The 27912-nt window shown below is 39.9% G+C and overlaps 1 protein-coding gene across 1 annotated transcript in view; it reads right to left on the bottom strand.

Annotated features, from left to right (window-relative positions):
- Positions 1–27912, bottom strand: part of GLP1R (glucagon like peptide 1 receptor) — a 104925-nt gene that overhangs the window by 65763 nt on the left and 11250 nt on the right. The window contains exons 3-5 of the mRNA XM_070727383.1: positions 24090–24149; positions 3442–3538; positions 1038–1148 (exon numbers count right to left, since the gene is read on the bottom strand). Coding sequence (XP_070583484.1) covers positions 1038–1148; positions 3442–3538; positions 24090–24149 — 268 coding nt within the window. The remainder of the gene's footprint in view (positions 1–1037; positions 1149–3441; positions 3539–24089; positions 24150–27912) is intronic.

The following is a 27912-nucleotide window of genomic DNA, read 5'->3' as shown; positions in this document are numbered from 1 at the left end:
ATGAAACAATAATATTTAAAAGCAGGGACTATCATTTTTTGGGTTACTTGGAGTGGTGGGCTGCTAGCTTAATTGGGCTTGTCTTTGCGGCTCTGGAGGTACCATGAGTTTGAGTGGAATTATGCTTCTGTGCCCATGCAGGTAGCAAAATCATGCATGGAGACACAGGCGCAGAAGCAAAATAACTTTGCCGGAACATGGGCGAACCTGCATCTCCGTGCGCGATTTTACTACCTGCACAGGCGTAGAAGCATAATTCCACTTGAACTCATGGTACCTCCAGAGCCATGGAGACAAGCCCAATTAGGTGTACCGGCTAGCAACCCACTGCTGGTTACCAGAATCTGCTGAGCCACTAATTTTGGCATTCCTCACCATTGATCATGCTGGCTAAGACTGCTGGACTTTGTAAATCAGCAACTTTTAGAAAGCCACAAGATATCTAATTCTATCCTGTAAGTCAGCTAAAGTCTAGCCCATTGCATCATAACACTTTCTTCATTCTGAAAAATCTGCTAAATTGGTGATTCCCTAGATGTCTGAGGATGATAGCTAATAATATCCCTGGTCAACATAACTGATAATTCACAGAGCCAAATAACTACATTCTTAAGACTGCATTTAGTGATTATTCAAAGTTACGATGGGGCTGAAAAGGGTAATTTATGACTTAGGACCTTTGCAGAGTCCCTATTGTTACAAGGCTGTGATCTAAACACTTGACAACTGCCTTAAATTTACAATGATTGCAATATCACAGGGTGACTCAATCACTATTTGCAACTTCATAGCAGGTTTCCAATAATCAAAGTCAATGGAGACAAAGGTTGCAAAATCAGACAGGGTCACAGGATGACTCACTTAATGACTGCATCTGGTCCCAGTTGTCATCATAAATCAAGGACTACCTGTACTGTGGTTGAAGAGCAATAGGCTGTAGAACATTGCCTGATGGGCATTAAGCTTTTGACAACTTTAGCATCTTAGTGAGAAGAAAGAACATTTTGACTCTTTTCCGGGATTGGTATGCAACTTACCTGAACTACCTGATGGTAAATACCAAGGGCAGCTCATATTCACATAGGTGCCAGGAATACCATCAGGCCAGCAGACATAGTTGTCAAAAGTCCGGTTGCAAAACTTGCCTTCTATGAATAGAGAATAATTTAGAAGAGGTCAGTAAAGGGAAAAAACATCAGCAAATAACATTGTATTATATGTATGACTTTAATTATTTTACTTTAGAAAAGATATAAAGTCTTTAAGGTACTTCTTTCCACCCTGCTTTTTTTATCATTAATACAATTTTTAAAAAGCAAATTGAATTTTAGAAGGAAGCATTTAAAATTTAATCTTACAGTTAAAATTTGTAAAACAAAATTTAACAGCTCAAATCCTCAATTAGATTTTTTAAAAACCAGTGCAGAATTGCAGGTCATGGCAATGGCACACTTTTTTCCCTTGCTGAACTAAACCTTTATCAGATATTTTGTTTTCACAGCATTCATAGACCTACCATCAATCATAAACTTAACTGTAAAAATGAAGTATACACTGCAAATTGCAAATTGTTGCAATATTCTTTACAGCACAGCTGACAAAAATTTCAAACTATGTATATATTTATACATTCAGAATGAATCTTAAGAACTGAAGCAAATATTGGTGCTAGGTCGACTATTTTTCTATTTTACTGACAAAGTGAAAATTACACTATTAGGTTTAAGTATTCTTACTTAAAATTATTTATTATTATTAATGTTACTACTATTACTATTATTACTATTATTATTATTGATTAATTAATTAATTAAATTTATATGTCACCCAACTACTAAAGGACTCCGGGCAAAGATAAAATAAAATATAAACATTTTAAAAATCTTAAAAACATCTTAAGCATTAAAATAATTAAAACCCACACCTATCATTCCATGGTTGGATCTCGCCGATTATAACCATGAGATCAACGTCTCAGGCCTGCCAGAAAAGCCAGGTCTTAACTGCTTTTCAGAAGGCCAAAAGGATGGGGACAATCCTGACTTCCAGAGGTAATTGGTTCCAGAGAACTAGGACAGCCACAGAGAAGGCCCTCCCCGCAGGCCCACCAGCTGACATTGTTTAGCTGATGGGACCTGCAGAAGACGAACTCTATGGGATCTCACCAGTCACTGGGAGAATGCGGTCTTGATGAATGGTCTGGCCACGAGGTCAGGAGAGCAGTGCAGTGATATTTTATGTCCTTTCAAATATGGCCTTTGTCAAAGCCATATTAGATATTGTTGATCATTTAATAATGAATATTACATTAATAAAAGTCTCTACATTAAGGACTGGAAAGTGGCCAGTATGTGTGTGTGCGATTTGTTTATGCTTTGTTGTGAGCCGCCCCGAGTTCGCGGAGAGGGGCGGCATACAAATCTAAATAATAAATAAATAAATAAAATACTGCATATACATAAAATTTGCAGGAAATTCAGGAAATCAGAAATTATTTTGGTTTCAGCTGACAAACAGAAACCATGTGATAATGACTTAAGTAGATAAGACTATGAGCATAGTCAAGAAAGCAACTGCTTTCATTGAGACCACCTAGTTATCTTCTGCTTTGTCTTGCTTACAACATGTGATACCTGGCATTGTCTTACAGGTCTATCAAATTATTCAGAGAACTTCATGTGTTTGTCCTACAGCCAGGAGTAGACAAAGTTGGCTCTTCTATGAGATGCGGACTTTAGTTCTCAGAATTGACTCAGGAATTCTGGGACTTGAAGTCTATGAGTCATAGAAGAGCCAACATTGCCTACCCCTGTCCTAGACAGAGATCTTTTGTCATGTTGTTTTAAATTGTAAATGATATGCATTGACATACTGCAAAAAAATCCCATTCAAAAGACCATTATGCAGCATTATTCAACATGTTAAAACTGCAACAGGAGTTATTAAACCATGACAGTAACAGTATTACCTGCTCAAAATGATAAAGGAAAAGTTAATTCTATCTGGCTATTATTATTACAAGTAGGGGTAATTTTCCATGGCTGTTACTGTCAGTGCAATTCTGAGAAGGAGCAATGAAAAAAATGGCTCAGAATCAGATCTAAAAATTTATCTTTATGAATTTATTAAATTCAGACATACAACCAAATGTTATAGTGATGGCTTTCTTTAAAATCAAGCCAAGCTGTTTTCTAATGCCCTTTATAGCTAAAATACCTTTTATAGCTAACCCCCCCAATATTTTATGATACAGCAAAATATGTTTTAAAGTTGTTCAATGGCATTTGTGAGAAAGTGTAAAAATTGATCTTTGTTTGAATTTTGAACCTTATTAAGACTGCTTTTGGAGTGTTTGGTAACATTTTTAGACAATATTCTGTAGCTCTCCAAAGTTGATTCATATGTTTGTGGTTGCCATGTATTAAATTTAAGAAGCCCTACCTGTCACAAGAGGGGGTGTTTCTTGGAGATACTTTAAACACTGAAGGCGATATTCTTCCCAATTCTGCTTTAGGGAAGGAAATGAAGAATATGGTTTCTAAAAAGAAAGAAAATGAATCAGTTAAATCCAATTGTCCATTATTTTCCCATAATATTAAAGCAACTATTTATCATGTGATCATCTCCTCAAATTCACAACTGGAAATTATGAATTAGTACAGAGACAATGAGTAATTAATGTTCAACAAAATATTATACTTGGCTACATTTTGCTATAACAATCTTTGCTATGCTATACCTTTCTAACTGTAAAGCAGGAAATTGATTCTAACAATCATTCTTAACTTTGCTTATTGATAGCCTGCTCAACATTAATTATTCATGACTTGTTCCTTCATGCATTGTTTGTTGGCATCTGACATGACTTATTATAATTACACACTGACTCCAATATGCAGGGGCTTCAATTTTCTTTAATGACCGGTCTATCCTTTCAAAATTACAAAATTGCTAGATATGTTTGACAATCACTCCCAATACAGATGCTAACTGAAGGATTGTTGTTGAGTGTGATAAGAGCGCTGTACGGTGAAATGAAAACATGTTGAAAATAAATGGAATGCTTAACAAATGGTTCAACACTGAGTAGCACAATTTTTATGTGAGGATGTATGATGTCTTTTCCTTTGTTTATTTATAGACAAAAGTATATGGAAAGTTCATGGTAATCCTAGCTATATGTTTGTTGGAGACATAAATGTATACATACTTTAATACACATACGATACTATGAGTAGAGATAGAACATATCTACAAAAAATGCTTCTGGAGCAGTGGATTTGGATACTGAATTTGGACAAACAAGATGTGGAATAATCTCATAAACATTTGGCTCTTACAGAATGTAATAGTTCATATCATTATGAGAAACATGACCTGGATGTTATTCCAAAATGAGTAAGTTGAGACATAATGAAGTTTTAAAAGACATGTTAAAATGGGAGAAACAATAGCTGTCATATATGGTGAGAACTTTTATGATAAAAAGAAATTTCTTGCTTAGAATATCGAGGCAAGACTTGTCTCATAACTGATGTACTATAGTTAACGAAATTTAAAATAAAAGAACAAGAGAAATAATGTATGATAAAGTAGCCTACGTTTTTTGATCACAGTGTACAGATGAGACAAAGGGAAAATATGTACTTGAAAGGATTGAAATTTAGATTTTTTTGTCACCTTAAAATATATTTTTTATAAAATAATGTGTTGTGTTTCTCTGAAAACATGACCCACCCCAATAATTAGCCCAACCCTATTTTTTTTTGGGTAGACCTAATATTACCCCTGCCCCAAAAATAAGCAGGGGAGGATGGGTGTGGCCAGCACGAATTGCAGCACAGGCACGAAAGGGGGCAACTCTCCTGCAGCATAAATACTGCTTTTGCCCTTCTCTTTCTGGGTTCAAAGCTTCTGCTTGTTGGGCTGCTTCCCTGAAGCCAGTAGCTCTGCAGCCAGGTGCTTTGTATTTTCCTTCTTTTGGGGAGGTGAACTGGAGGTTTTTTTGATGAACAGGAGGGGGAACTTTCCTGCCTATTATCCATTCCTCAAGCTCAGCAGAGAGTGAGGGAAGGATGACAGACAGGGAAAACCTCCCTCCATTTTCCTCCCATTCGCCCAAAAGACTCCATTCCGAATGCTGAAGGTTCAGAATGGAGATGAGGGTGTATCCGGCTCACCGAGTCTGGCCTGATGTACCTCAAGAAAAGTAAGATTGCCTCAAAAATGAGCCCACGAGCTTATTTTCCAGCCTAAAAGAAAATAAGACTGTATTATTTTCTGAGATATATCACTAGAAAAACTCTAGAATGTACAGTAGAACCTCTGGTCACGAACACTTCTTACCATGACCAAATTGGGTTCCAACCGAAAAATTCAATTTTTTTCCCCCACAGCCGATTTTCCCTTCCATCTTTTTTTTGTAAGCACCAAATTTCCAAAATTATGTTCGAGTCATGATCGAATCAGTTTGCGACCAAAGATATTGAATGAATTATGGTTGTGACCAGAGGTTCTACTATATAAAGGCAATTCAAATTTCTGCTGGATTTTATGTAGAGCAAGAAAGGATATTTTATTATGTTTGATAGTTATAGAGAAAGGTAAAAAAATTCTGGATTCAAAGCAAATACAGTTGATTTTAAAGATTATTATATAATTGAGATCAGAGGTTTTTCTTTAGGGGTTAATGGACAAACCATTGGGGTGGAAAGTCATAAAACTTTGTTTTTATATATGGTTATCTGTAGGAAGATTACTTTATAGATAAAGATAGAAGAAGATTGATGGCAGCAAAAGACCTCATGGTCCATCTAGTCTTGCAATATAAAGAATACATAACAATTCAATATTATTTGAAAATGGAAACATAATTTTAAAAGAAATTAATCTGATTGCAATTGTTTTACTAGCATAACAATTGATAACATTTTGTTACATTTTTCTATCTTTTCACAACATACCTTCTAAAACAAAATTCTATAAAACATAATAATGAACTGTAAAATGTACAATCCCTTAAATAACTAATGACCCATCTAAGTTATCTTCCTTGTACTCAGGATAGTTTGGGCAGCATGCTTAAGAAAAAGTCATAAAACCATCAGCAGAGACCTAATTATTCAGAATCTACCACCAAACTGCTGATATATCTCCTGACCAGAGTTATTGATATAAGTATACTGCTCAAAAAAATAAAGAGAACACTCAAATAAGTAGAAGAGAGAAAAACAAGGCATTTATTGGCATATAATTTCCACAATTTAATTGGAAAAGTTACATTCACATGTCATACATTAGATATAAATATAGAACATGTTGGTAGGATACTATTCAAGGTGACACCAGCCAGAGCATAGTACAACTCAAATAATTAGTGCAAATTTGAAAGATGTGGAGAGACCTGGCCCATAGAATTGTCAAGAATCGGACACAACTGGATGGATAACATCATCATCATATTTGGTAATTCCCTCTCTCTGTAGGATAACAAAACAGAGGGAAAGTCTGCCAATCTTACATTTTTTTTCTTTCTTAGATTTTCTTAATAGCATTTTCTAAATTGGAAGATCTTTTATTAGCCATTTTATATTGTAAGATGGTTAGATGACAAGCCCAAAGGACTTATTCTGGATATTTTTGAAGTGCACATAGGGTTACTATTTATATTTTGAATATACTTAATAGTTGCAAGAATGTAGTTATGGTTGGCTTAACAATACTAGTTAGCAGTTCTTTAGAACAGAGATTTCTAAATTATTTTCCTCAGAATTTCAGATTAATACATCTGCCTTCAGATCACAGTATTTTGTATGTCATAACTAAGCAAAAGTATTTTGTACGTCATAACTGAGCAAAAATTCACTGCTCTAATTTGACTTCTCCAGTTTTTTTAATTTAGTCAACTGTTCTACTGTTTGTACTTTTTACATGCTTACTGTTTGCTTACAATTTATTATTAGTTGCATGAAGATCTACATGAATGAAAGGCAGGGTAAATATTTTAATAAATAGCACTCATCTTTGTTTATGTTAATACTTAGATCCTTTTCAATTACTCTACACAGGTTTATCCTATTTGCATTTATTCTACTACTACACTCTGTAAGGATTTAGCCTAGTTTAAATATGTATACAATTTCATGACTGACTGCAAAATGTAGTGTCTCCTTTAATTTGCAAGGATTACTTTCAACAGTTAGCCCTGCTCAACTCAGCTCAACAGAGAGTTTTATAGTGCTTTCTTTTATATTCCAAAAACATTTTTTTAAATTTTCTACATACAGTGTACATTAGAAAGTTACATCACTTATCTCTTTGTATAATATTGTGGCTAATTAAGTACTGGAACCAAGACCACTGCTCTCTACAGAAGTTAGGTAACTGTAAAAAGTGTGAATGTGAGCACTGCTTTATGCTATGCATTTTTGTATGTAACTGAAAAAAGAAGCAACTAAAAAGCCACCCTTATTCAGCCTTCACATCGTGGGAAGAAGGAACTGTTTTTGTGTAACAAACAAGCCAATCAGGATCAATTACAAAGATGCTCTCAGAGAATCACAAACCTACAGTATGTACAGTGGTACCTCAAGATACGAACCCCTCGTCTTACGAACAACTCGTGATACGAACCCGGGGTTCAGAAAACTTTTGCCTCTTCTTACGAACTTTTTTCGAGTTACGAACCGGCGTTCGGAGACTGCTGGGAAGCTGCGCGGCTGTTTTAAAAGGTGACAGCCGGGCGGCGGGGCTTCCCAGAAGCCTCCCGAACGCCGGTTCGTCACTCGAAAAAAGTTCGTAAGAAGAGGCAAAAGTTTTCTGAACCCCGGGTTCGGTTCGGGAGGTTGCTGGGAAGCCCCCCAGCCCGGCTGTGACCTTTTAAAACAGCCGCGCGGCTTCCCAGCTGTCTCCGAACGCCGAACGCGGAAGTTCGGGTTTGGCGTTCGGCTTCGGGAGACAGCTGGAAAGCCGCGCGGCTGTTTTAAAAGGTCACAGCCGGGCTGGGGGGCTTCCCAGCACCTCCCCGAACCCCGAACTTTTGCCGAACTTCCGGGTTCGGGAGGTTGCTGGGAAGCCCCCCAGGCCAGCTGTCACGTTTTAAAACAGCCGCGTGGCTTCCCAGCAGTCGCCGAATGCCGAACGCAGAAGTTCGGGTTTGGCGTTCGGCTTCGGGAAGCTGCTGGGAAGCCGCGCGGCTGTTTTAAAAGGTGACAGCCGGCCTGGGAGGCTTCCCAGCAACCTCCCGAACCCCGAACTTTTGTCGAACGTCCGGGTTCGGGAGGTTGCTGGGAAGCCCCCCAGCCCGGCTGTCACCTTTTAAAATAGCCACGCGGCTTCCCAGCAGTCACCGAACGCCATTTTTTTGCGGGGGTTTTTTTTGGTTGCATGGATTAATTGACTTTACATTGTTTCCTATGGGAAACAATGTTTCGTCTTACGAACCTTTCGTCTTACGAACCTCCCCCTGGAACCAATTAGGTTCGTAAGACGAGGTATGACTGTACTTGTTACACAACATGCACAATTATTAACTGCCTTTATTTGTATAGTTTTTAATAATTATTATTCTATATTTTTATAATGCAAAGCTCCCTGCTGTGATTATAATCCTTGTCAGTATAGTTCCTGTTGAAACCTGAATTGTAACAGTAGATCTGATTTAGGAATTAAAAATGAGAACAAGCAGAATTATCTCCAGTAATTTGTGGAAATATTTAGATTTTTTTTTAAAAAAAATTCAATAATGTTACATTCATTCTGTTGAAGCATTTTATAGGATGATTCTTTTATGAATAATGATAACCATAGTTTTGCATTATAATTAAGCTAATAATAGTTGGAATTGGTTTTAAGGGCTTACAGTAGCTGAAGCAAACATCAGGTTCAAATTAACTGTTCTACAGTGATGCAAGAGAAGTAATTAATAGGGAATAGAAGCAACCCTGAGTCCCTAGATGTCCCTAAAATGTTACTAGGTATGGCATGTAATATATGGGTTTAGACCAGTGATGGCGAACCTTTTTTTGACTTGGGTGCCAAAAGGATGTACATGAATGCCCAGACCCATAAAGCATTGCCCCCCATGCATATGCACAACCGCCATGCTGCCCTTGTGCATACACACAACCTTCCTGCGCATGGGCATAGGCTTCACTGAAGCCTCCAAACTTCCGATAGGCTCATTTTTTTTGCTTTTCCCAGGGTTCAGGAAAGCTCCTGAAGTCTGGGGCTGGCAAAAAAATGGCCCAATGAGCCAACCAGAAGTTTGGAAATGAAATGGAAATGGAGCTGCCCATTGGGCTGTTTTTCACCATCCCCAGGAAAGCTTCCTGAAGCCTGTGAAGATTGAAAACAGCTAAAAAGAAGGCCAGAAATTAGGTGGCCAGCAAGCACATGTGTGTTGGAGCTGACATAGGGTAATGCTCAGTGAAGGGCTACCAAAATTTTTACTAACACACTGTGGGCATGTCTTATGCAGGACCATCCTGCATTTTCTTTCCTCATATGTCCTCAGATATGGCCCCGTGTGCCCCTTCTGGCACACATGCCATAGGTTTGCCATCACTGGTTTAGGCACAGAAATATCTGTCATAAAAAATGGCTCCACACCAGATTAGAAAGCAGTGAGATACCACCAATCAATACCCTGGGTCCTATAGCATTTGACAGTTTAGTTAATGACTTGAGTGAAAGGGCTTAGGGCATAGTTACAAAATTTACAGATTTTAAAACGTGAGAAGGAATGACTAATGCTTTAGAATCAGAAGAAAAGGATTTGTGGTGGTGAGGTTGAGATGACGCGGGGGAAAGAGAATGGTCTCTGTTCTCTTTTTTTTTCACAATCGGAGTCCCTTCTGGGCATGAAGAGCCTGGAGAGCCATGTGAAATAAAGGGGAAGCCTGGTGGTAGTGAGGTGAAAGGCAATCAACAGTTGCAACAAAAGGAAACCCTTTAAACCTGGCATGAAAGTGCCTGCTATTGTGAGATGGCAGACTCGAGGCCATGACAAGCCATAGCAGACGAGGAAACAAAGATATCTTTAACAGAGTATGTCATTTGAAGTAAGTAAAATATTCCAACCTGTCCAGAAGAAAAGTGCCTAAAGAAAAAGTAAATCCGTGACTTCTGGTAAGAGATGGAAGCTCTATTTGTGAGAGAAGCTTCAAAGCAAGCAGCAACTTAGCGGAACAGGCTGTGAGTCAGCTAATTAAAATCTACCTAATGATTAAGAGAAGAGAGATAAAGAACTTTATGACAAGAGCTTTAGGAGGAGAAGATTAGCATATGGTGAAGAAAGTAGTTAGGAGAGAAATAAAAGGAGGATATCTGAACTCAAGAAATCCAGTTTGACAAAAGAGTGAAATAGAAGAGAGAGAAAAGAAGTGGTAATGTGAAAATGAAGTAGACAGTTGGACTTGGTGTGAGTGACAGGAGATGATCAGTTGCAGACAGGAGGAGGATGATGAAAAGGAACGATCAGAAGTCAACGGAAAGTCAGAGACAGATAGGACAGAGTTATATTAATAATTGATTTAGAAGTAATTTATTCTATCTATAATTAATTGACTGATTGTTATATTTTTATACATATCTTAATTAATTTGAATATTGTGAAACTAGTACTTTAGACAATTACATAAATATAAAGTGGTATTGAACAATTAGAGGTCAATAGGATAGTTAAGGTATAAAGAGGGAATCAAAGTATAAGGGTATAAAAATAAACAGCATTGTATTTAAGCAAAGATGTAGATTGGCCACAAAGGGTATTGAATAGAACTGAATTAAGTTGAGAACTAAACTAAACTAAAGTTTAAACCTGTGTAATATGAGGAGTACCACAAAGATAACACTAAGAAAAAACAATATCAACCCCATCACTGACACCTTCATTCCCAGTAGGCCAGACAACAATAGAAAAAATGTTGGGGACAGAAAAACAAATTGTAATATCAAATATACAAACTATACAGACAACATTCAGGAAACAATGTTAAAAATGCAGGAAACAATGTCCAAAAACCATATAGAACTTAAAGGAGATATTAATACAATGGACAATAGAATAGAGATGATACAACAAACAATTGAGAAAAATGAAAAAAGAATAAAGACAGTGGAAGTGAGGTTGGAACAAATGGGAAAAAATTGGAAGTACAGTAATACCTCATGATACGAACTTAATTGGTGCAAGGAGGAGGTTCGTATGACGAAAAGTTCGTAAGACGAAACATTGTTTCCCATAGGAAACAATGTAAAGTCAATTAATCCGTGCAACCAAAACCCCCCGCAAAAAAACGGCTTTCGGCGACTGCTGGGAAGCGGCGCGGCTGTTTTAAAAGGTGACAGCCGGCCTGGGGGGCTTCCCAGCACCCCCCCGAATCCCAAACCCGGGTTCGGGGGGGTGCTGGGAAGCCCCTGAGGCCGGCTGCGACCTTTTAAAACAGCCGCGCCGCTTCCCAGCTGTCTCCTGAAGCCAAACGCCAAAGCCGAACTTCCGCATTCGGCTTCGGGAGACAGCTGGGAAGCGGCGCGGCTGTTTTAAAAGGTGACAGCCGGGCTGGGGGGCTTCCCAGCAACCTCCCGAACCGAACCCGGGGTTCAGAAAAATTTTGCCTCTTCTTACGAACTTTGTTCGAGTTACGAAACGGCGTTCGGGAGGCTTCTGGGAAGCCCCGCCGCCCGGCTGTCACCTTTTAAAACAGCCGCGCGGCTTCCCAGCAGTCTCCGAACGCCGGTTCGTAACTCGAAAAATGTTCGTAAGAAGAGGCAAAAATTTTCTGAACCCCGGGTTCGTATCACGAGTTGTTCGTAAGATGAGGGGTTCGTATCTTGAGGTACCACTGTAGTAGATAAAAATTGATGACAATGAATAAGGAACTGGGAGAATCAATTATTCATTTAGAAATGGAACGAGTGGCATTATATTTAAGATTTCAGAATGTAATGGAAGAAAAGGAAGAAGATGTGATAACCATTATGGCAGAGCTGATAGTGGGAGTGTTACAAAAAGATATGCAAGAAATATTATCAGAAATTGATGAAGTGTATCAAATTCATACAAATTATGCCAGCCACTATAGAATGCCATGAGAAGTCCATACAGTATAAGGTTTACAAGAAAGTCAGAAACATAATTTACAGGATCACTAGAGATGACCAGGGTTGGATTCACATTTTTTTTACTACCAGTTTTGTGGGCGTGGCTTGGTGGGCATGGTGTGGCTTAGTGGGTGTGGCTTGGTGCACATGGCAGGGGAAGTATACTGCAAAATCTCCAATCCCACTCCATTCCAGAGGAAGGATACTGTAAAATCTCCATTCCCACCCCACTCCAGGAGAAGTACTTCAAAATTTCCATTTCCTCCAGATCAGCTGGGACTCAGGAGGCAGAGAAGAGATGGGGCGAGGCCAGTACAAAGTGGTATTTACTGGTTCTCCGAACTACTCAAAATTTCTACTAGCGGTTCTCCAAAACTGGTCAGAACCTGATGGATCCCACCTCTGGACATAACCCAATGATTTATAAGGATAATGAAATACAAATATTAAAACAAATCCCAAATGGCCGACTCCAAGCGCTCCATGTCCGAGGGTCCGGATCGGGATCTAAGCCCCCCATAGAGATGATGAAGTGCCAGGAAAGTAGAGGGGAGCCACATCTTCTCTCCCTAAGCTGGAAAGTCCCTAGTCCCGTGAAGGCAAACGTATTGCACGCGTGCCACAGGTGGCACACGGAGCCATATCGGAAGGCACTCGACTGTTAATAGGATAAAATCAGCTTGTATTAAAAGAATGATATGGAAAAGAAGAAAATGTATAATGTGGAAATAGACTACCTCTTTGATTGTTCGAATGGAAGGATAAAAGGGGGGGAGAAAAGATAATAAAAATAGATATAAGATAAGTAAAATATAGATATTAAGATGAAAATAAATGTGAGAGAAGGGCTGGAAGATTTTAGAAATAGAAGGATGATATTAGAATAGGTATTAAAAATCAAATGATAAATGAATTGTAATTATTAAGAAAAAATTGTTAAGACTATTTTATGGATGTATGAAACTCAGAAAGCAGACACTCACGACATAAGAGGTATAAAGATAGAAACATAGAAGACTGACGGCAGAAAAAGACCTCATGGTCCATCTAGTCTGCCCTTATACTATTTTCTGTATTTCATCTTACAATGGATATATGTTTATCCCAGGCATGTTTAAATTCAGTTACTGTGGATTTCCCAACCACGTCTGCTGGAAGTTTGTTCCAACGATCTACTACTCTTTCAGTAAAATAATATTTTCTCATGTTGCTTTTGATCTTTCCCCCAACTAACTTCAGATTGTGTCCCCTTGTTCTTGTGTTCACTTTCCTATTAAAAACACTTCCCTTCTGAACCTTATTTAACCCTTTAACATATTTAAATGTTTCGATCATGTCCCCCCTTTTCCTTCTGACCTCCAGACTATACAGATTGAGTTCATTAAGTCTTTCCTGATACGTTTTATGCTTAAGACCTTCCACCATTCTTGTAGCCCGTCTTTGGACCCGTTCAATTTTGTCAATATCTTTTTGTAGGTGAGGTCTCCAGAACTGAACACAGTACTCCAAATGTGGTCTCACCAACGCTCTATATAAGGGGATCACAATCTCCCTCTTCCTGCTTGTTATACCTCTAGCTATGCAGCCAAGCATTCTACTTGCTTTTCCTACCGCCCGACCACACTGCTCACCCATTTTGAGACTGTCAGAAATCACTACCCCTAAATCCTTCTCTTCTGAAGTTTTTGCTAACACAGAACTGCCAATGCAATACTCAGATTGAGGATTCCTTTTCCCCAAGTGCATTATTTTACATTTGGAAACATTGAACTGCAGTTTCCATTGCTTTGACCATTTATCTAGTAAAGCTAAATCATTTACCATATTACAGACCCCTCCAGGAATATCAACCCTATTGCACACTTTAGAGTCATCGGCAAATAGGCAAACCTTCCCTACCAAACCTTCCCCTATGTCACTCACAAACATATTAAAAAGAATAGGACCCAGAACAGACCCTTGTGGCACACCGCTTGTAACCATTCTCTGCTCAGAATACTCGCCATTAACAATAACTCTCTGATGTCTATTTATTATTTATTTATTTATTACTTAGATTTGTATGCCGCCCCTCTCCGAGGACTCGGGGCGGCTCACAACACGTAGAAACAAATCATAAATAGTCTAACAATTTAAAATATTAAAGATTTAAAAAGACCCCATATACTAACAGACATACACACAAGCATACCATATATAAATTAAACATGCCCAGGGGAAGATGTTTCAGTTCCCCCATGCCTGACGGCAAAGGTGGGTTTTAAGGAGTTTACGGAAGGCAGGAAGAGTAGGGGCAGTTCTAATCTCTGGGGGGAGTTGGTTCCAGAGGGCCGGTGCCACCACAGAGAAGGCTCTTCCCCTGGGGCCCGCCAACCGACATTGTTTAGTTGACGGGACCCGGAGAAGGCCCACTCTGTGGGACCTAATCGGTCGCTGGGATTCGTGCGGCAGGAGGCGGTCTCGGAGATATTCTGGTCCAATGCCATGAAGGGCTTTAAAGGTCATAACCAACAGTTTGAATTGTGACCGGAAACTGATCGGCAGCCAATGCAGACTGCGGAGTGATGGTGAAACATGGGCATACCTAGGTAAGCCCATGACTGCTCTCGCAGCTGCATTCTGCACGATCTGAAGTTTCCGAACACTTTTCAAAGGTAGCCCCATGTAGAGAGCATTACAGTAGTCGAACCTCGAGGTGATGAGGGCATGAGTGACTGTGAGCAATGAGTCCCGGTCCATATAGGGCCGCAACTGGTGCACCAGGCGAACCTGGGCAAACGCCCCCCTCGCCACAGCTGAGAGATGTTTTTCTAATGTGAGCTGTGGATCGAGGAGGACGCCCAAGTTGCGGACCCTCTCTGAGGGGGTCAAAAATTCCCTCCCCCCGGGTGATGGACGGACAGATGGGATTGTCCTTGGGAGGCAAAACCCACAGCCACTCCGTCTTATCCGGGTTGAGCTTGAGTCTGTTGACACCCATCCAGGCCCCAACAGCCTCCAGGCACCGGCACATCACTTCCACCGCTTCGTTGACTGGGCATGGGGTGGAGATGTAAAGCTGGGTATCATCCGCATATTGATGATACCTCACCCCATGTCCCTGGATGATCTCGCCCAGCGGTTTCATGTAGATGTTGAATAGCAGGGGGGAGAGGACCGACCCCTGAGGCACCCCACAAGGGAGAAACCTAGGAGTCGACCTCTGGCCCCCCACTAACACTGACTGCGACTGGCCAGAGAGGTAGGAGGAGAACCACTGAAGGACAGTGCCTCCCACCCCCAACCCCTCCAGCCGGTGCAGAAGGATACCATGGTCGATGGTATCGAAAGCCGCTGAGAGGTCAAGGAGCACCAGGACAGAGGATAAACCCCTGTCCCGGGCCCGCCAGAGATCATCCATCAACGCAACCAAAGCGGTTTCCGTGCTGTAACCGGGCCTGAAACCCGACTGCCGGGGACCTAGATAATCGGCTTCTTCCAAGGACCGCTGGAGCTGGAGTGCCACCACCTTCTCGACAACCTTCCCCATAAAGGGAAGGTTGGAGACTGGACGATAGTTATTAAGCACAGCTGGGTCCAGGGAGGGCTTCTTGAGGAGGGGGCGCACGAGCGCTTCTTTATAGAGTGATGGAAAAACTCCCCTCCCCCAGGAAGCGTTGGTAATCTCCTGGGCCCAGCTCCGTGTCACCTCCCTGCTGGCCGAAACCAACCAGGAGGGACACGGATCCAGTAAACAGGTGGCGGAACTCACAGCTCCAATGGCCTTGTCCACTTCATCAGGTGTCACCAGATCAAACTCTTCCCAGACAGGTGGACAAGTACGTGCCCCAGTCACCTCGACTGACTCGTTGTCAGTCGACTCTGTTTTACAATTGGAGTCGAGGTCGGCCCGGATCCGAGCGACTTTATCAGCGAAAAACGTGTTAAAATCCTCGGCACTACTCTGTAAGGGCTCCACAACTCCCCCCTGGTTAAGAAGAGAGCGGGTCACCCTAAACAGAGCGGCCGGGCGGGATTCCGCTGATGCAATCAAGGCGGCATGGTACGTGCATCTTGCTGCCTTGAGCGCCACTTTGTAAGTCTTAATAAAAGCTCTTACAAGTGTTCGGTCGGATTCAGACCTACTCTTCCTCCATCGCTTCTCTAGACGTCTCTTCTGGCGTTTCAACTCCCGGAGCTCCTCGTTGAACCATGGAACTCTACGGGGTCTAGCACCTCGGAGAGGTCGCAAAGGCGCAATCCGGTCAAGAGCCTCCGCTGCGGCCTTGTTCCAGGCTTCCGCAAGAGACTCTGCCGAACTGTGGACAAGTGCCTCTGGTATAACCCCAAGCGCCGTCTGAAAGCCCTCAGGGTCCATCAGGCGTCTGGGGCGGAACATCTTAATTGGTTCCGCCTCCCTGCGGGGAAGGATTGGAGCCAGTAAGTCAAGCCATAGTAGGAAATGGTCTGACCATGACAAAGGCAACGCATCTAAGCCCCTTAGTCTCAGACCATTACTCAGTTGCTCAGAAAGGAATACCATGTCAGGTGCGTGCCCTCCCTCGTGAGTCGGACCCTGAACTACTTGAGTCAGGTCCATGGCTGTCATGGTGGCCATGAACTCCTGTGCCAACCCAGAGGTTTCGCCGAGTGACGGCAGGTTGAAGTCCCCCAGGACAATAAGTCCGGGGAACTCCACCGCCAACCCGGCTACCTCCTCGAGTAGCACAGGCAGGGCTTTTGACACGCAGCTGGGAGGCAGGTACGTGAGAAATAAGCCCACCTGAACCCCTAAGTCCAACTTCAGCAAGAGAGACTCGCAACCCGCAATTTCCGGAGCAATGAGTCTACGCAGGCAAAGGCACTCCCTGGCTACAATAGCCACTCCTCCCCCCCTTCCCTGGGGTCGAGGTTGATGCTATATCTGAAACCCGGCTGGGCAAATTTCAGAGAGGGGAACACCTCCCTCCGGGCCCAGCCAGGTTTCAGTAATACAAGCCAGGTCGGCCTCCTCATCCAGGATCAGGTCCCGGATGAGGAGAGCTTTATTTACCACCGACCTGGCATTGAGCAGCAGCAACCTGAGCCCAGGGCCAGAGTTACACTCATCACCAGTACCCAAGATTGGGCTCACAGAGCCGGAACAAGGGACCGTTATTAAGCAACGGTCCCTCGTTCCCCTGGAACGGCTAACTCTGTGACCCCCGCCGTATCTGCCTCTCCCCAGCAACACAGGGATATTCCGACCCCCTGCCACCCCAGAGATCGGTGCCCCTTCCTCTCCTGTCTCCCGAGCGTCAGGTGGGCCAAATCTATCATTCATACTACTATCAATCATCTCATCCATACCATAACCCCACCCACCCCCGCCAACCCAATCATACCAGTCATTCCACTCATAGCCACAAGCATATTTATCCCAATCATCCATTAATGCTTCATTAATGAAGCATTAATGAAGCATTAATTTATCCCAATCATCCATTAATGCGTCTATGCTTCAGCCAGCTTGAAATCCACTGAACTATCCAGGGATTAAGTCCAATCTTCACTGATTTATCAATCAGCTCTTTATGTGGAACCGTATCAAAGGCTTTGCTGAAGTCCAGATAGGCAATATCCACGGCACCACCTTGATCCAACACCTTTGTGACATAGTCAAAGAAATCAATGAGATTAGTCTGACATGATTTGCCTTCAGTAAAGCCATGCTGATTTGGGTCCAATAAGTTATTGTTTTTTTAGGTGCTGATTTATCCTCTTTTTGAGTAGAGTCTCCATCATTTTAACTATAACTGATGTCAAGCTAACTGGCCTGTAGTTACCAGCTTCTTCTCTACTGCCCTTCTTGTGGATAGGCACAACACTGGCCATTCTCCAATCCTCAGGAACATCTCCTGTTAACAGGGATTGGTTAAACAAATCAGTCAGGGGGATAGCAATGACAGATCTGAGTTCTTTAAGAACTCTGGGGTGGATGCCATCTGGACCCATTGCCTTATTTATCTTTAATAGTTCAAGTTCTTCTAAAACATCGGCTTCTAAGATCACTGGAGCCGAATCCGTACAGCTGGAAGCAATGCTATATCCCTCTATAGTATTATTTTGTAAGGTGTCTTTTGAGAAAACTGAACAGAAGTAGCTATTGAAATGGTCAGCAATCTCCTTATTCCCATCAATGCATGTATTATTCCCAGTACTAAGCTTTGTGATGCTTCAGTTTTTCTTCTTCCTATCACTAATATATCTGAAGAAGGTTTTATCCCCCTTCTTTACAGATTTGGCAATTTCTTCCTCTTTTGAGGCTTTAGCAGCATATATTATCCAAGTTTGCGGAGAGGGGCGGCATATAAATCCAATAAATCTAATCAAAATCTAATTATCTGTTTCGCCTCCTTCTGTCTCATTTTATACACCTCTCTATCAGCTAAACTTGCAGACTCTTTATACCTCCTATAGGCAGCCTTTTTTTCATTGACTATAGCCCTTACATCATTGCTAAACCATAGCGGTTTCTTCTTCATTTTACCTTTAGTTATTTGCCTTACATACAGTCCTGTGGCTTTTAAGATGGCCTTTTTTAATACAGTCCACTGGGTGCTCACTCCTGCCATTTTATCCCTCCCCTTTAATTCATTATTTAAATATTCCCCCATTGCATTAAAATTTGTTTTTCTGAAATCCAATACTTTGGTTGCAGTATAGGATTGCTCACAATCAGTTTTTACATCAAACCACAAACATAGATGGTCACTGCAACCTAAATTTTCTCCCACCTTGACCTCTGAAACCCAATTCCCATTCGTAAAAACTAAATCTAGAATATTCTCCCCTCTAGTTGGTGTCTTAACCAGCTGTGCCAGAGTTGCTCCTGTAAAGGCCTCTACTATATTCTTACTTTTGCATGTAAGGGCACTGGGGATATTCCAGTCAACATCAGGCATGTTGAAATCACCCATAACCACAATATCTCCCTTTACTGCCATTTGGGTAATTTCATCCACCATCTTGTTGTCATATTCCTCAGATTGCCCTGGAGGCCTATAGATCACCCCAATTCTAATGACAGAACCGTCTTTATTTTGCATGCAAATCCAGAGAGTCTCCAGATCTTTACACGTATTTTGAATTAGTGTTGTTTTTAGACTTTCTTTAACATAAATGGCTACTCCACCTCCCCTTCTCTCTATTCTATCCTTCCTATACAGTGTATATCCTGGTATGGATATTTCCCATTCATTAGAATCCTTAAACCATGTCTCAGTTATGGCAACCAGATCCAAATTATCTCTAGATATTATGGCCATTAACTCACAGAGCTTGTTGCTCAAGCTTCGAGCATTCGTGCACATTACCCGAAGAACATTATTTTCATTATTAGTTTGCCCCTTATCATCAACAACTACATCTATTTTGTTTACAGCTCCCTTTTCATAAGCTTCCAGAAACTGATTTATGCTCATTGGTCGGGGACAGAAATATTAAATTAAAAATAAATAAAACAATAAGAACAACCATGTTACCTAATTATCAACTGCAATGACTAATTGCAACTGTGGCAAGAAAGGTCATAAAGTGGGGCAAAATTAACCTCAACATAAATTATAAATTAATATATATGTACCGGTAATTTATAAATTAGATATAAATTCCTCCTACAGAAAGAAATAAAGGAATAATATCATTTTTATTACTTTAAGCAAAGACTTTAACCACAATCTCTAGTGGTTTTTATTTTATGCCTAGCCAGGATTTGGAATAGTATTAACAAACTATAATAAAATAATAATAAGCTAGTCCCTCTTGCAAGAATGCCTAATTTGCAGGGTTCCATTTTAATAGAAACATCGTGTTGCTGTAATTCAGGCAAATAACACCCAGAAGAATCTTTGGCCATAATTTTCTGACAGCATTTATCAGATTGACTTAAAAAAATACTATAAAGAATGAAAATCAAATCAAAATGTATATTAACATGTAATACCCATAAAAGGCATTTTACAAGTAAAAACGATGAATACATATGAGCATTTTCATGAAATGCTTTGATATAAATAACTTTCCCCAAAAATGTAATGAACATTCATCTTCAGTCCCCTTAAAATGCATAAACCTAGTCAAATGTTTCTAACTAAATAAGCTTAGACCAATCCGAACTAAAAATGTAATTGTAGAATGTACAGTAATTGTTTCTTTAACTGCAAAATATGTTAACACAGTCTGTACCAGGAAAATGCCTTACATTATATGCCAATACCTATGTCAAATAGTATTACTGTATTATATTTTGTTCCATCACAGCTTAAGCCTTCTTGCTAAATTACCAAATTTCTATCAGAAGGGAGTTCACACTCCATTTTACAGAAAGCATTTCAGATATTCTATATTTCTTACATAGGGAGACTCTGTGACATAATGGTAATCCAGAAAGTTTATCTGTAGTCCTTAGCATTGTGGGAGTCCAGTAGAAATAGATAAATATATATTGTATACATGATGAAAACTGGTGGGTTGGAAATTAGGTTTTATATATATTTTTTCGATGTTTAAGCTCACAACAATTTATTGTACTTTGTCTTTAAATTTCCTAACTAAATCAAGACTCCCAGATTAGTTAGTGAGGGCTCTGAATGTGCGTTGACTGGAGGGAAAATATCATAAAACAGATATCAAAACGCAAAACCTCCTGCAGATCTTATACCTAAGTCTATTTCTGGGAACATTATGATTTCTCATGGAATTGGACAATGTGTGGGTACATGTCTCACCAAGAGGAGAAAATATGTGAAAAGCAAAAGACAGCATAAATTGCACATGGGATAGCAATGGAATGGATGAGATAGATAGAGAATACAAATTGTGCAAAGACCAGAGAAATTCTTCATTTTGGAACCACATTTCTTTAAAAAAAATTATTTGGTATATATACATTTAAAAAAACATTTTCTCAATCATTACATCATTGCATTTGATCATAATTCTGTCTACATTTAAGGACAGACACAAAAGAAGAAAACCAAAAAACCAAAAAAGAGAACATCAACATAATGAAAACAAACTATATATAACTCCCCCTCCTGCTATCTCACTGACAGCTTAATCTTTACTTTTAGATTATTCTATGGTGCACGATATCAATGGTCTTAATACCATTCGGTCTTATGTATAACCCACTTTCAAGTCGGTTATCTTATTACATCCTATTTTCTTATCTTCCTACATCTGTGTTTGAATAAATGACTCAAACAGGAGTGTTTTTCAATGATTAAGAACCAGAATCAGATCTAATACCCATCCAGACGGAATTTCATGGAACAATCATGAAATTAATAGTAAAATGACATTTTTAAAAAGAATAGTGAGAAACAGCCCTTTGCCTTTGAACCCAAATTACATCTTACAAAGAATTAAACTACCGCAAAGAAAGGGAAGGATGATAGAACAATGTGACTAGTACTCCTTCCCACTGCATGTACATGTATCATGGACACATTGCTTTATAGGTAGTCATTGTTTAGTGACCACTTATTCAGTGATTGTTCAAAGTTGTGATTGTGCTGAATGACCAACCCTTCAAATTGCCGCTGTCACAACATTTCTGTGATCATATGATCAACTTGGCAACCTGCTTATAGTAACACCAGTTGCAATGCCCTGTGGATCATGTGATTGCCATCTGCTACTTTCCCTGCCAACTCCCCCCAAGCAAAATCAATGGGGAAGGTTGCAGAAAAGATTGCAAGTCACTTTGGTAAGACTCCCCCCACGTGGCAGCAATATTCCTCACATTATGGTCGATAATTCCCGCTTAATGACAGCAATGGAACTGCTGGGATTGTCACTATTAAGCTATGCATGTGACATCACATGTTTTGATTATGTTGTTTAGCAATGGAAATTCTAGGTCCAACTACCATTGTTAAGCAAGGATTACCTCTATTTGGAAAAGCACAGGCTATTTTGTCATCTCATAAATTGAAAATATTTCACAGTCCCAATTAAACCAAATACTAAGTGGCTTGTTACCTCTTGAGTCAATAAAAATAAAAAGTCAAAAAAAAAAATAAGAGTCAAAGCATAAACCATTAAAAACTTTATATAAAAACGATTAGAAACTTTAACCAGTGGAAACCAAAGAGAGAGGAAGAGTTTCTTGGCTTGCCTTTTTCAAGACTTGCTAGCCAAAGTTTGGAGAATAGTGAAATTGTGTATGGACTGCCTCTGGGGCATATCCTTCTCCCTTGGTAATGCAGTCACAGGACTTCCCACACTGCAAGAGAAGTCATCTTTTAACCTTGCTGAAGAACAGCTATTTTAGCCTCTTTTCATAGTAACAGCTATATTGCCAAAGAGCAAGAAGAGCTTCATCCTTCTAGAAAATAATTCTGAAATTTCATTCCTTTAAAGCTTTGCACAGCTTTATCCAATTTAGTTGTTACTTTCTTACTACCTGTGAGATACAATGACACTCATTCTCCTATTTATCCCATATAACAGGGAAAATTACCAGTTATTCTGCATTTTACACCAAACAATCTAAACAGATGATTAGGGTTTTTTCTAAATATAGTAACTTGGTACAAAAGTTCATTGTTATATTAGCCAAACATTGCAACAATAATTTTGGGTGCAATAAACAATTGGTCCTTGAAGTTCAGGTCATCACAGTTCTGATATTGCAATCTGGGTGCTTAGTGTCTAGTAGGCAATTAGGATATTGCACCGAGCTGTGGACACCTGACTATGCCTTTTGGCATTCCCTACCATCACCCCAAAAGCAAAGTCAGTGGGGAAGTTATTATTTTATTATTATTTTATTATTATTTATTGGATTTGTATGCCGCCCCTCTCCGCAGACTCGGGGCGGATAACAACAGTGGTAAAACAACATGAACAATCCAATTAATAAAAACAACTAAAAAACCCTTATTATAAAAACAAAAAACAAAACAAAACATACACACAAACATACCATGCATAACTTGTAATAGCCTAGGGGGAAAGGATAACTTAACTCCCCCATGCCTGGCGACAAAGGTGGGTCTTAAGTAATTTGAGAAAGACAAGGAGGGTGGGGGCCGTTCTAATCTCTGGGGGGAGTTGGTTCCAGAGGGCCAGGGCTGCCACAGAGAAGGCTCTTCCCCTGGGGCCCGCCAAATGACATTTTTTGGTCGACGGGACCCAGAGAAGGCCAACTCTGTGGGACCTTATCGGCCGCTGGGATTCGTGCGGTAGAAGGCGGTTCCGGATGTATTCTGGCCCAATGCCATGTAGGGCTTTACAGGTCATTACCAACACTGGTACAAAGTTGGAAGCTGGGATCGCACGAGGTTCTCACTTAATGACCCATACAGTCCTCAGGTGACACCAGCAATTGGAACTTCGTGAATTACTGTTACTAAGCATCCCGTTCAGGTAATATTGTGTTTTATGACTCCATTGCTTAGCAATGGAAATTCTGGCCCCAATTGCCTTTGTAATCCAAGGATTATCCTTTTATTAACTTTATATTCCACTTTTCATTCATGAGCTCACATTAAATTATAAAGGAAATGTATTACAATTTAAGAAACTAAAATCTGATGGAGATGGACTTTCACTCTCTTTTGCCTTTTTAGTGGTGGTAGTGGTGTATGTATTTCATTTGCCAGATGCCAAAATGGTGTCAGGCCTTTCAGGTGATCATATTACAATGTTCTAGATAAGAAGATGCACTCAGCAGCAATTATACAACTCTTTTTGTGTTTTTCATTTCCTAGTCAAATCACAAACCACTGCTTTGACGCATGAAGCCTTTTGAAAGATTAAAAGGTTGCAACTAAAACGAACAAGGCACAGGAGGGCACTAATATGAATCACAGCTTCAAATGAAATACACCATCACTTTATGAGCCTGTTTTCATCTATTGGAATAGCTAATATAATCTCAGTTATTTGAAGAATAGGAAAGGAGGAGTGAAAAAAGAGAAATTTATTATCTAAAGAGCAAATGAAGGTAAAGTACTCACTGGTGATGAAGGTATAAGCTGGGGAGCAGGCAATTCCCATTTCTTCTCTGTACTGACAATCTAAAAATAAGAGAAATATAAGATGAGGGACAAAAGCTCTGCACTACAAATGAAAAAAAATAAGGCAATTATTTTGTTTCTTGTATTTTAAAAAAGGCATTTTGGTGTAGAATTGGGTAAGATGGAAAGAGAAGTTAAAAGCTAAAAATGACACAGCCTTCAAAGCTAATGCTCATTGTCTGCAATGGACTACGGGCCCATTTCTTCTAGGGAACAAGAGGTACACAATTTAGTGGCAAAATAAGATGAAGACCATCAGAGTAGGCCATCATTAAAGAGGTTTGGAGTGTCTATTGTTTAATTATGTTACACTTGAGCTTCAGAGTTTTTCCATCAGCAGTTTGAAATATTGATTTAAAGGCTTGTTCTCGCTTTGAAACACAAAATAAATGTATCCTCCACACAAATAATGAAAAATAGGCATTCAACAGTGAAGCAGCTAATCGGCTAAGCCAAATTCATATTTAAATACAGTATGCATTGTTGACTCCAACTATCCATAAATTTAAATAAACATATTTCATATATCAAGAGCATAAAAATTCTTGACCCTCATCAATTACACACACACACACACACAGACATTCTGTCTCAAATCACCCTGGTATACCCAAATATGGGAGGGAGCATACTGCTTCCTTTTTGTCTCTCGGCCTCTCCAGGGGCCATATCCAAGGAAATTAATTTTTTATAGCCGACAAAACTATATTCTATATGTGCAACATATTTTTGCTGATAATGAAAAGGAATGGAGACTAGTATAGATCTATTTCAAGCTACTTTGCTCTCATCAGCTAGTCATACCATTACCAGGATTTCAACCTGGGGAGTCTGTCTGTAAGGCAGTAGCTTTAACCTCTAGGCCACAGATATATATACTACTAAAAAAATTTAAAAGGGAACACTCAAATAACAGATCCTAGATCTGAATGAATGAAATATTCTCATTGAATACTTTGTTCTGTACAAAGATGAATGTGCACAACAAATGTGCACTGTCAATCAGTGTTGCTTCCTAAGTGGACAGTTTGATTTCACAGAAGTTTGATTTACTTGGAGTTATATTGTGTTGTTTAAGTGTTCCCTTTATTTTTTTGAGCAGTGTATATATGAGTTTAGGCCTAGAAGATGGTCTGCTCCCAAAGGGTGTGATAATGAAGGAAGGTCATGCCTTAAGGGTGTGATGAATCTCAAATAGGTGAGTATCTGTTGACAGCAATTAGTTTGGTAGAAGAGTGGGTGTTGTTTGATGGAATATTCATGCTACCCCCTATAGTGGTTAAATAACAGAAAAAAGCGGTACTAAGCATAAAAAATATTCAGTTTTAAAATGTTTAAGGAATACACCATAAAGATTTAAAATTATAAAATATTTAATTCAAGACAGAAAATCCCTAATTTTCTATAACCCAAACATGTGGTTCAACATATAAAAAGACATTTATTTTATTAATTTATAGATACCCTGCCTTTTCTTTGACCAGGCAAAAGACACAGCAGCGGAGGTTCTCAGGTGTCCTCCGCCACCGCCATGTCTTTTGCCTGGCCGAAGAATGCCAGAAGCGCCTGTGGCTGCCTTGCACGGAGCTTGAAGGCAGCGCTTGGGGCTCCGTTCTCCCCACCCCAAGAGAAGAACGCTGGTCCTAAACGGAGAGAAAAGGGCTTTTGGAGTGCAGGATGAAACGGGGTGTGTGCGGGGTGAGGGGGAGACGGGGATCCCAGACAGAGAATAAGTCATGCAGGAGGCTTGGAAAATAGCACAGACACCGCTTGTTTTCTCCCTGACACTGAAGCGAAGGACAGGAGTTCCGCCATCCCTTTTTGCAACCCGGGCTGGTATGCGCGGCCAGAAGTGGGATGGCCGCAGCGGTTGGCGAAGGGTGCTCCAAACAAAGCTGCCTCAGCCAGAGAGAGGCAGCCCATCCCCAGCCCCTGCTAAAGCCAATCGCCCGAGTTGCTTTTCTGCCTGCTGGGAGGGCTCCTCGGGCAACGCCTGCAGGTCTCCCGCAGGGAGGGAAGCAGCCAAGGGCTGCTGGGTGGCCTCGGGGACAGCTGCCGAAGCACAGGAAGGCTGCCGCTGCTGCTGCTGACCACTACTCAACTCTCCCCCCCCCCCACGCAGCATTCGATGTACAAGACACACCCAGTTTTTGAGGCACTTTTTTGAAGTAAAAAGGTGCGTCTTATACACCGAAAAATATGGTATGTGACAGAATATATAGTATTATGCCTGCTCAAGCTTAATTATAATATCTTTTCCAAAAAAGTCAACAATAATTTTTATTTTAATGTAAAGTAATTTTTGTAATCCACTCAGCTTTTAGAATCAATCTATAGAAAAGGAAGATATCATGATTCATTTCCATCCACCACCCATCCTCTAAAAATTTGTTTGCTTGCAATTATATTTTTAGCATCTTGTCTGAACTGGGGGCTCTATTTGGTTTAATCTCAAAACACACTAAAGAAAGAAGTCACAGTTTGTTGCCAGCTTTGATTTGTGAGTCAACAGGCATAGTTACTGAAATATACACCGATTTATTTCTGTCAGATAGCTCATCATTTTCTCCAGCCACCAGCAGTTAACCTATATCCCACCCAAATCAGACAGAATGGGGAGATACATTGAAGGACTGAGGAAAAGTTATGAAACTCTTCAAGACTTTACAATCTCACTTGCCATGAATGTGAACAGAACTCTATTAATAACATTCACTGAAACGAACCATGAAAAACGTGAGCTCTCACAAATAGCATTCCAATTCCCAAATATGCTAGTAAGATACAAATATTAAGGGTATGAAATGATACTGATATTCAAAAGATTAATGAGTTATGTTCATCCTGATCCCACTGAATAGTTGGCAATAAAGCAAATCAAAGTTTTTTGCTTGAAAGCAGATAGGAATTGGTTAGATAATTAACACTACCTTTCTACTTAATTGGTAATAGACATGTCAATTTTGGAAATCTCACTGTAGTCATTGTGAATAATTAATTTACTTTATTTTAATCAGTTTTCCACCAAGGTGCAAAGCACCAACTATAATTAAAATAAAAAATTTAAAAATCAAAGTACATCAAAGTACATCAAAGAATTGTAACAAAGAACATTTGTTACAATTCACACATCAGTTTATTTCTATTTTAATAAACAGAAAAAAATGTGAGTCTGTAACACAAACAAGAGAAATAGAAAAGGATGAAATCTATGGAGCAGCACAATAATTCTCAAACTTCAAACCCTTTTTGAAAAATACATTCTATTATTATATTTTCAATACTGCTTTTATTTTGGCCATGCCAACTTTAAAACTGTTAGGTCTAAGCTAAACTGAAGACACAAGACAGTAAAAGAATAATTACAAAGCCATTAAACATAATCTCTAGTATATAATTTCATGGGTCTTGCATTTCCTAATAGCAAGTGATTGCAAATGAAGAATAAGACTATGTCTCGAAAGCTACTGTTCCAGACAAAGGAAGCTGCTTGCTTTAATTAATTATCTATGTCCCAGGAAAGCTTCCTTTGAACCTACTGTTACACTACTCAGGATCCAATGCCTATTTATTCAATGTATTGATCAGTTCTAATTATCAGTTCCTCCTATGATTATTTTAAGTAGTTTTAAATACTCAAAAATAATCTTGCAAACACCATATTTGAATTGATGCCAAAAGTGCATAAATTACCTTTGTATTTTAACGCATGTACAGTATCTGATTTTCAAATAACAGATGCGTGCACTCTTGTAAATGGAGT

The sequence above is a fragment of the Erythrolamprus reginae genome, chromosome 1 (genome assembly GCF_031021105.1).
Source record: "Erythrolamprus reginae isolate rEryReg1 chromosome 1, rEryReg1.hap1, whole genome shotgun sequence".
Classification (NCBI taxonomy): domain Eukaryota; kingdom Metazoa; phylum Chordata; class Lepidosauria; order Squamata; family Dipsadidae; genus Erythrolamprus; species Erythrolamprus reginae.
The sequence above is the reverse complement of the archived record's forward strand: the minus strand, read 5'-3'. Positions and strand labels throughout refer to the sequence as shown.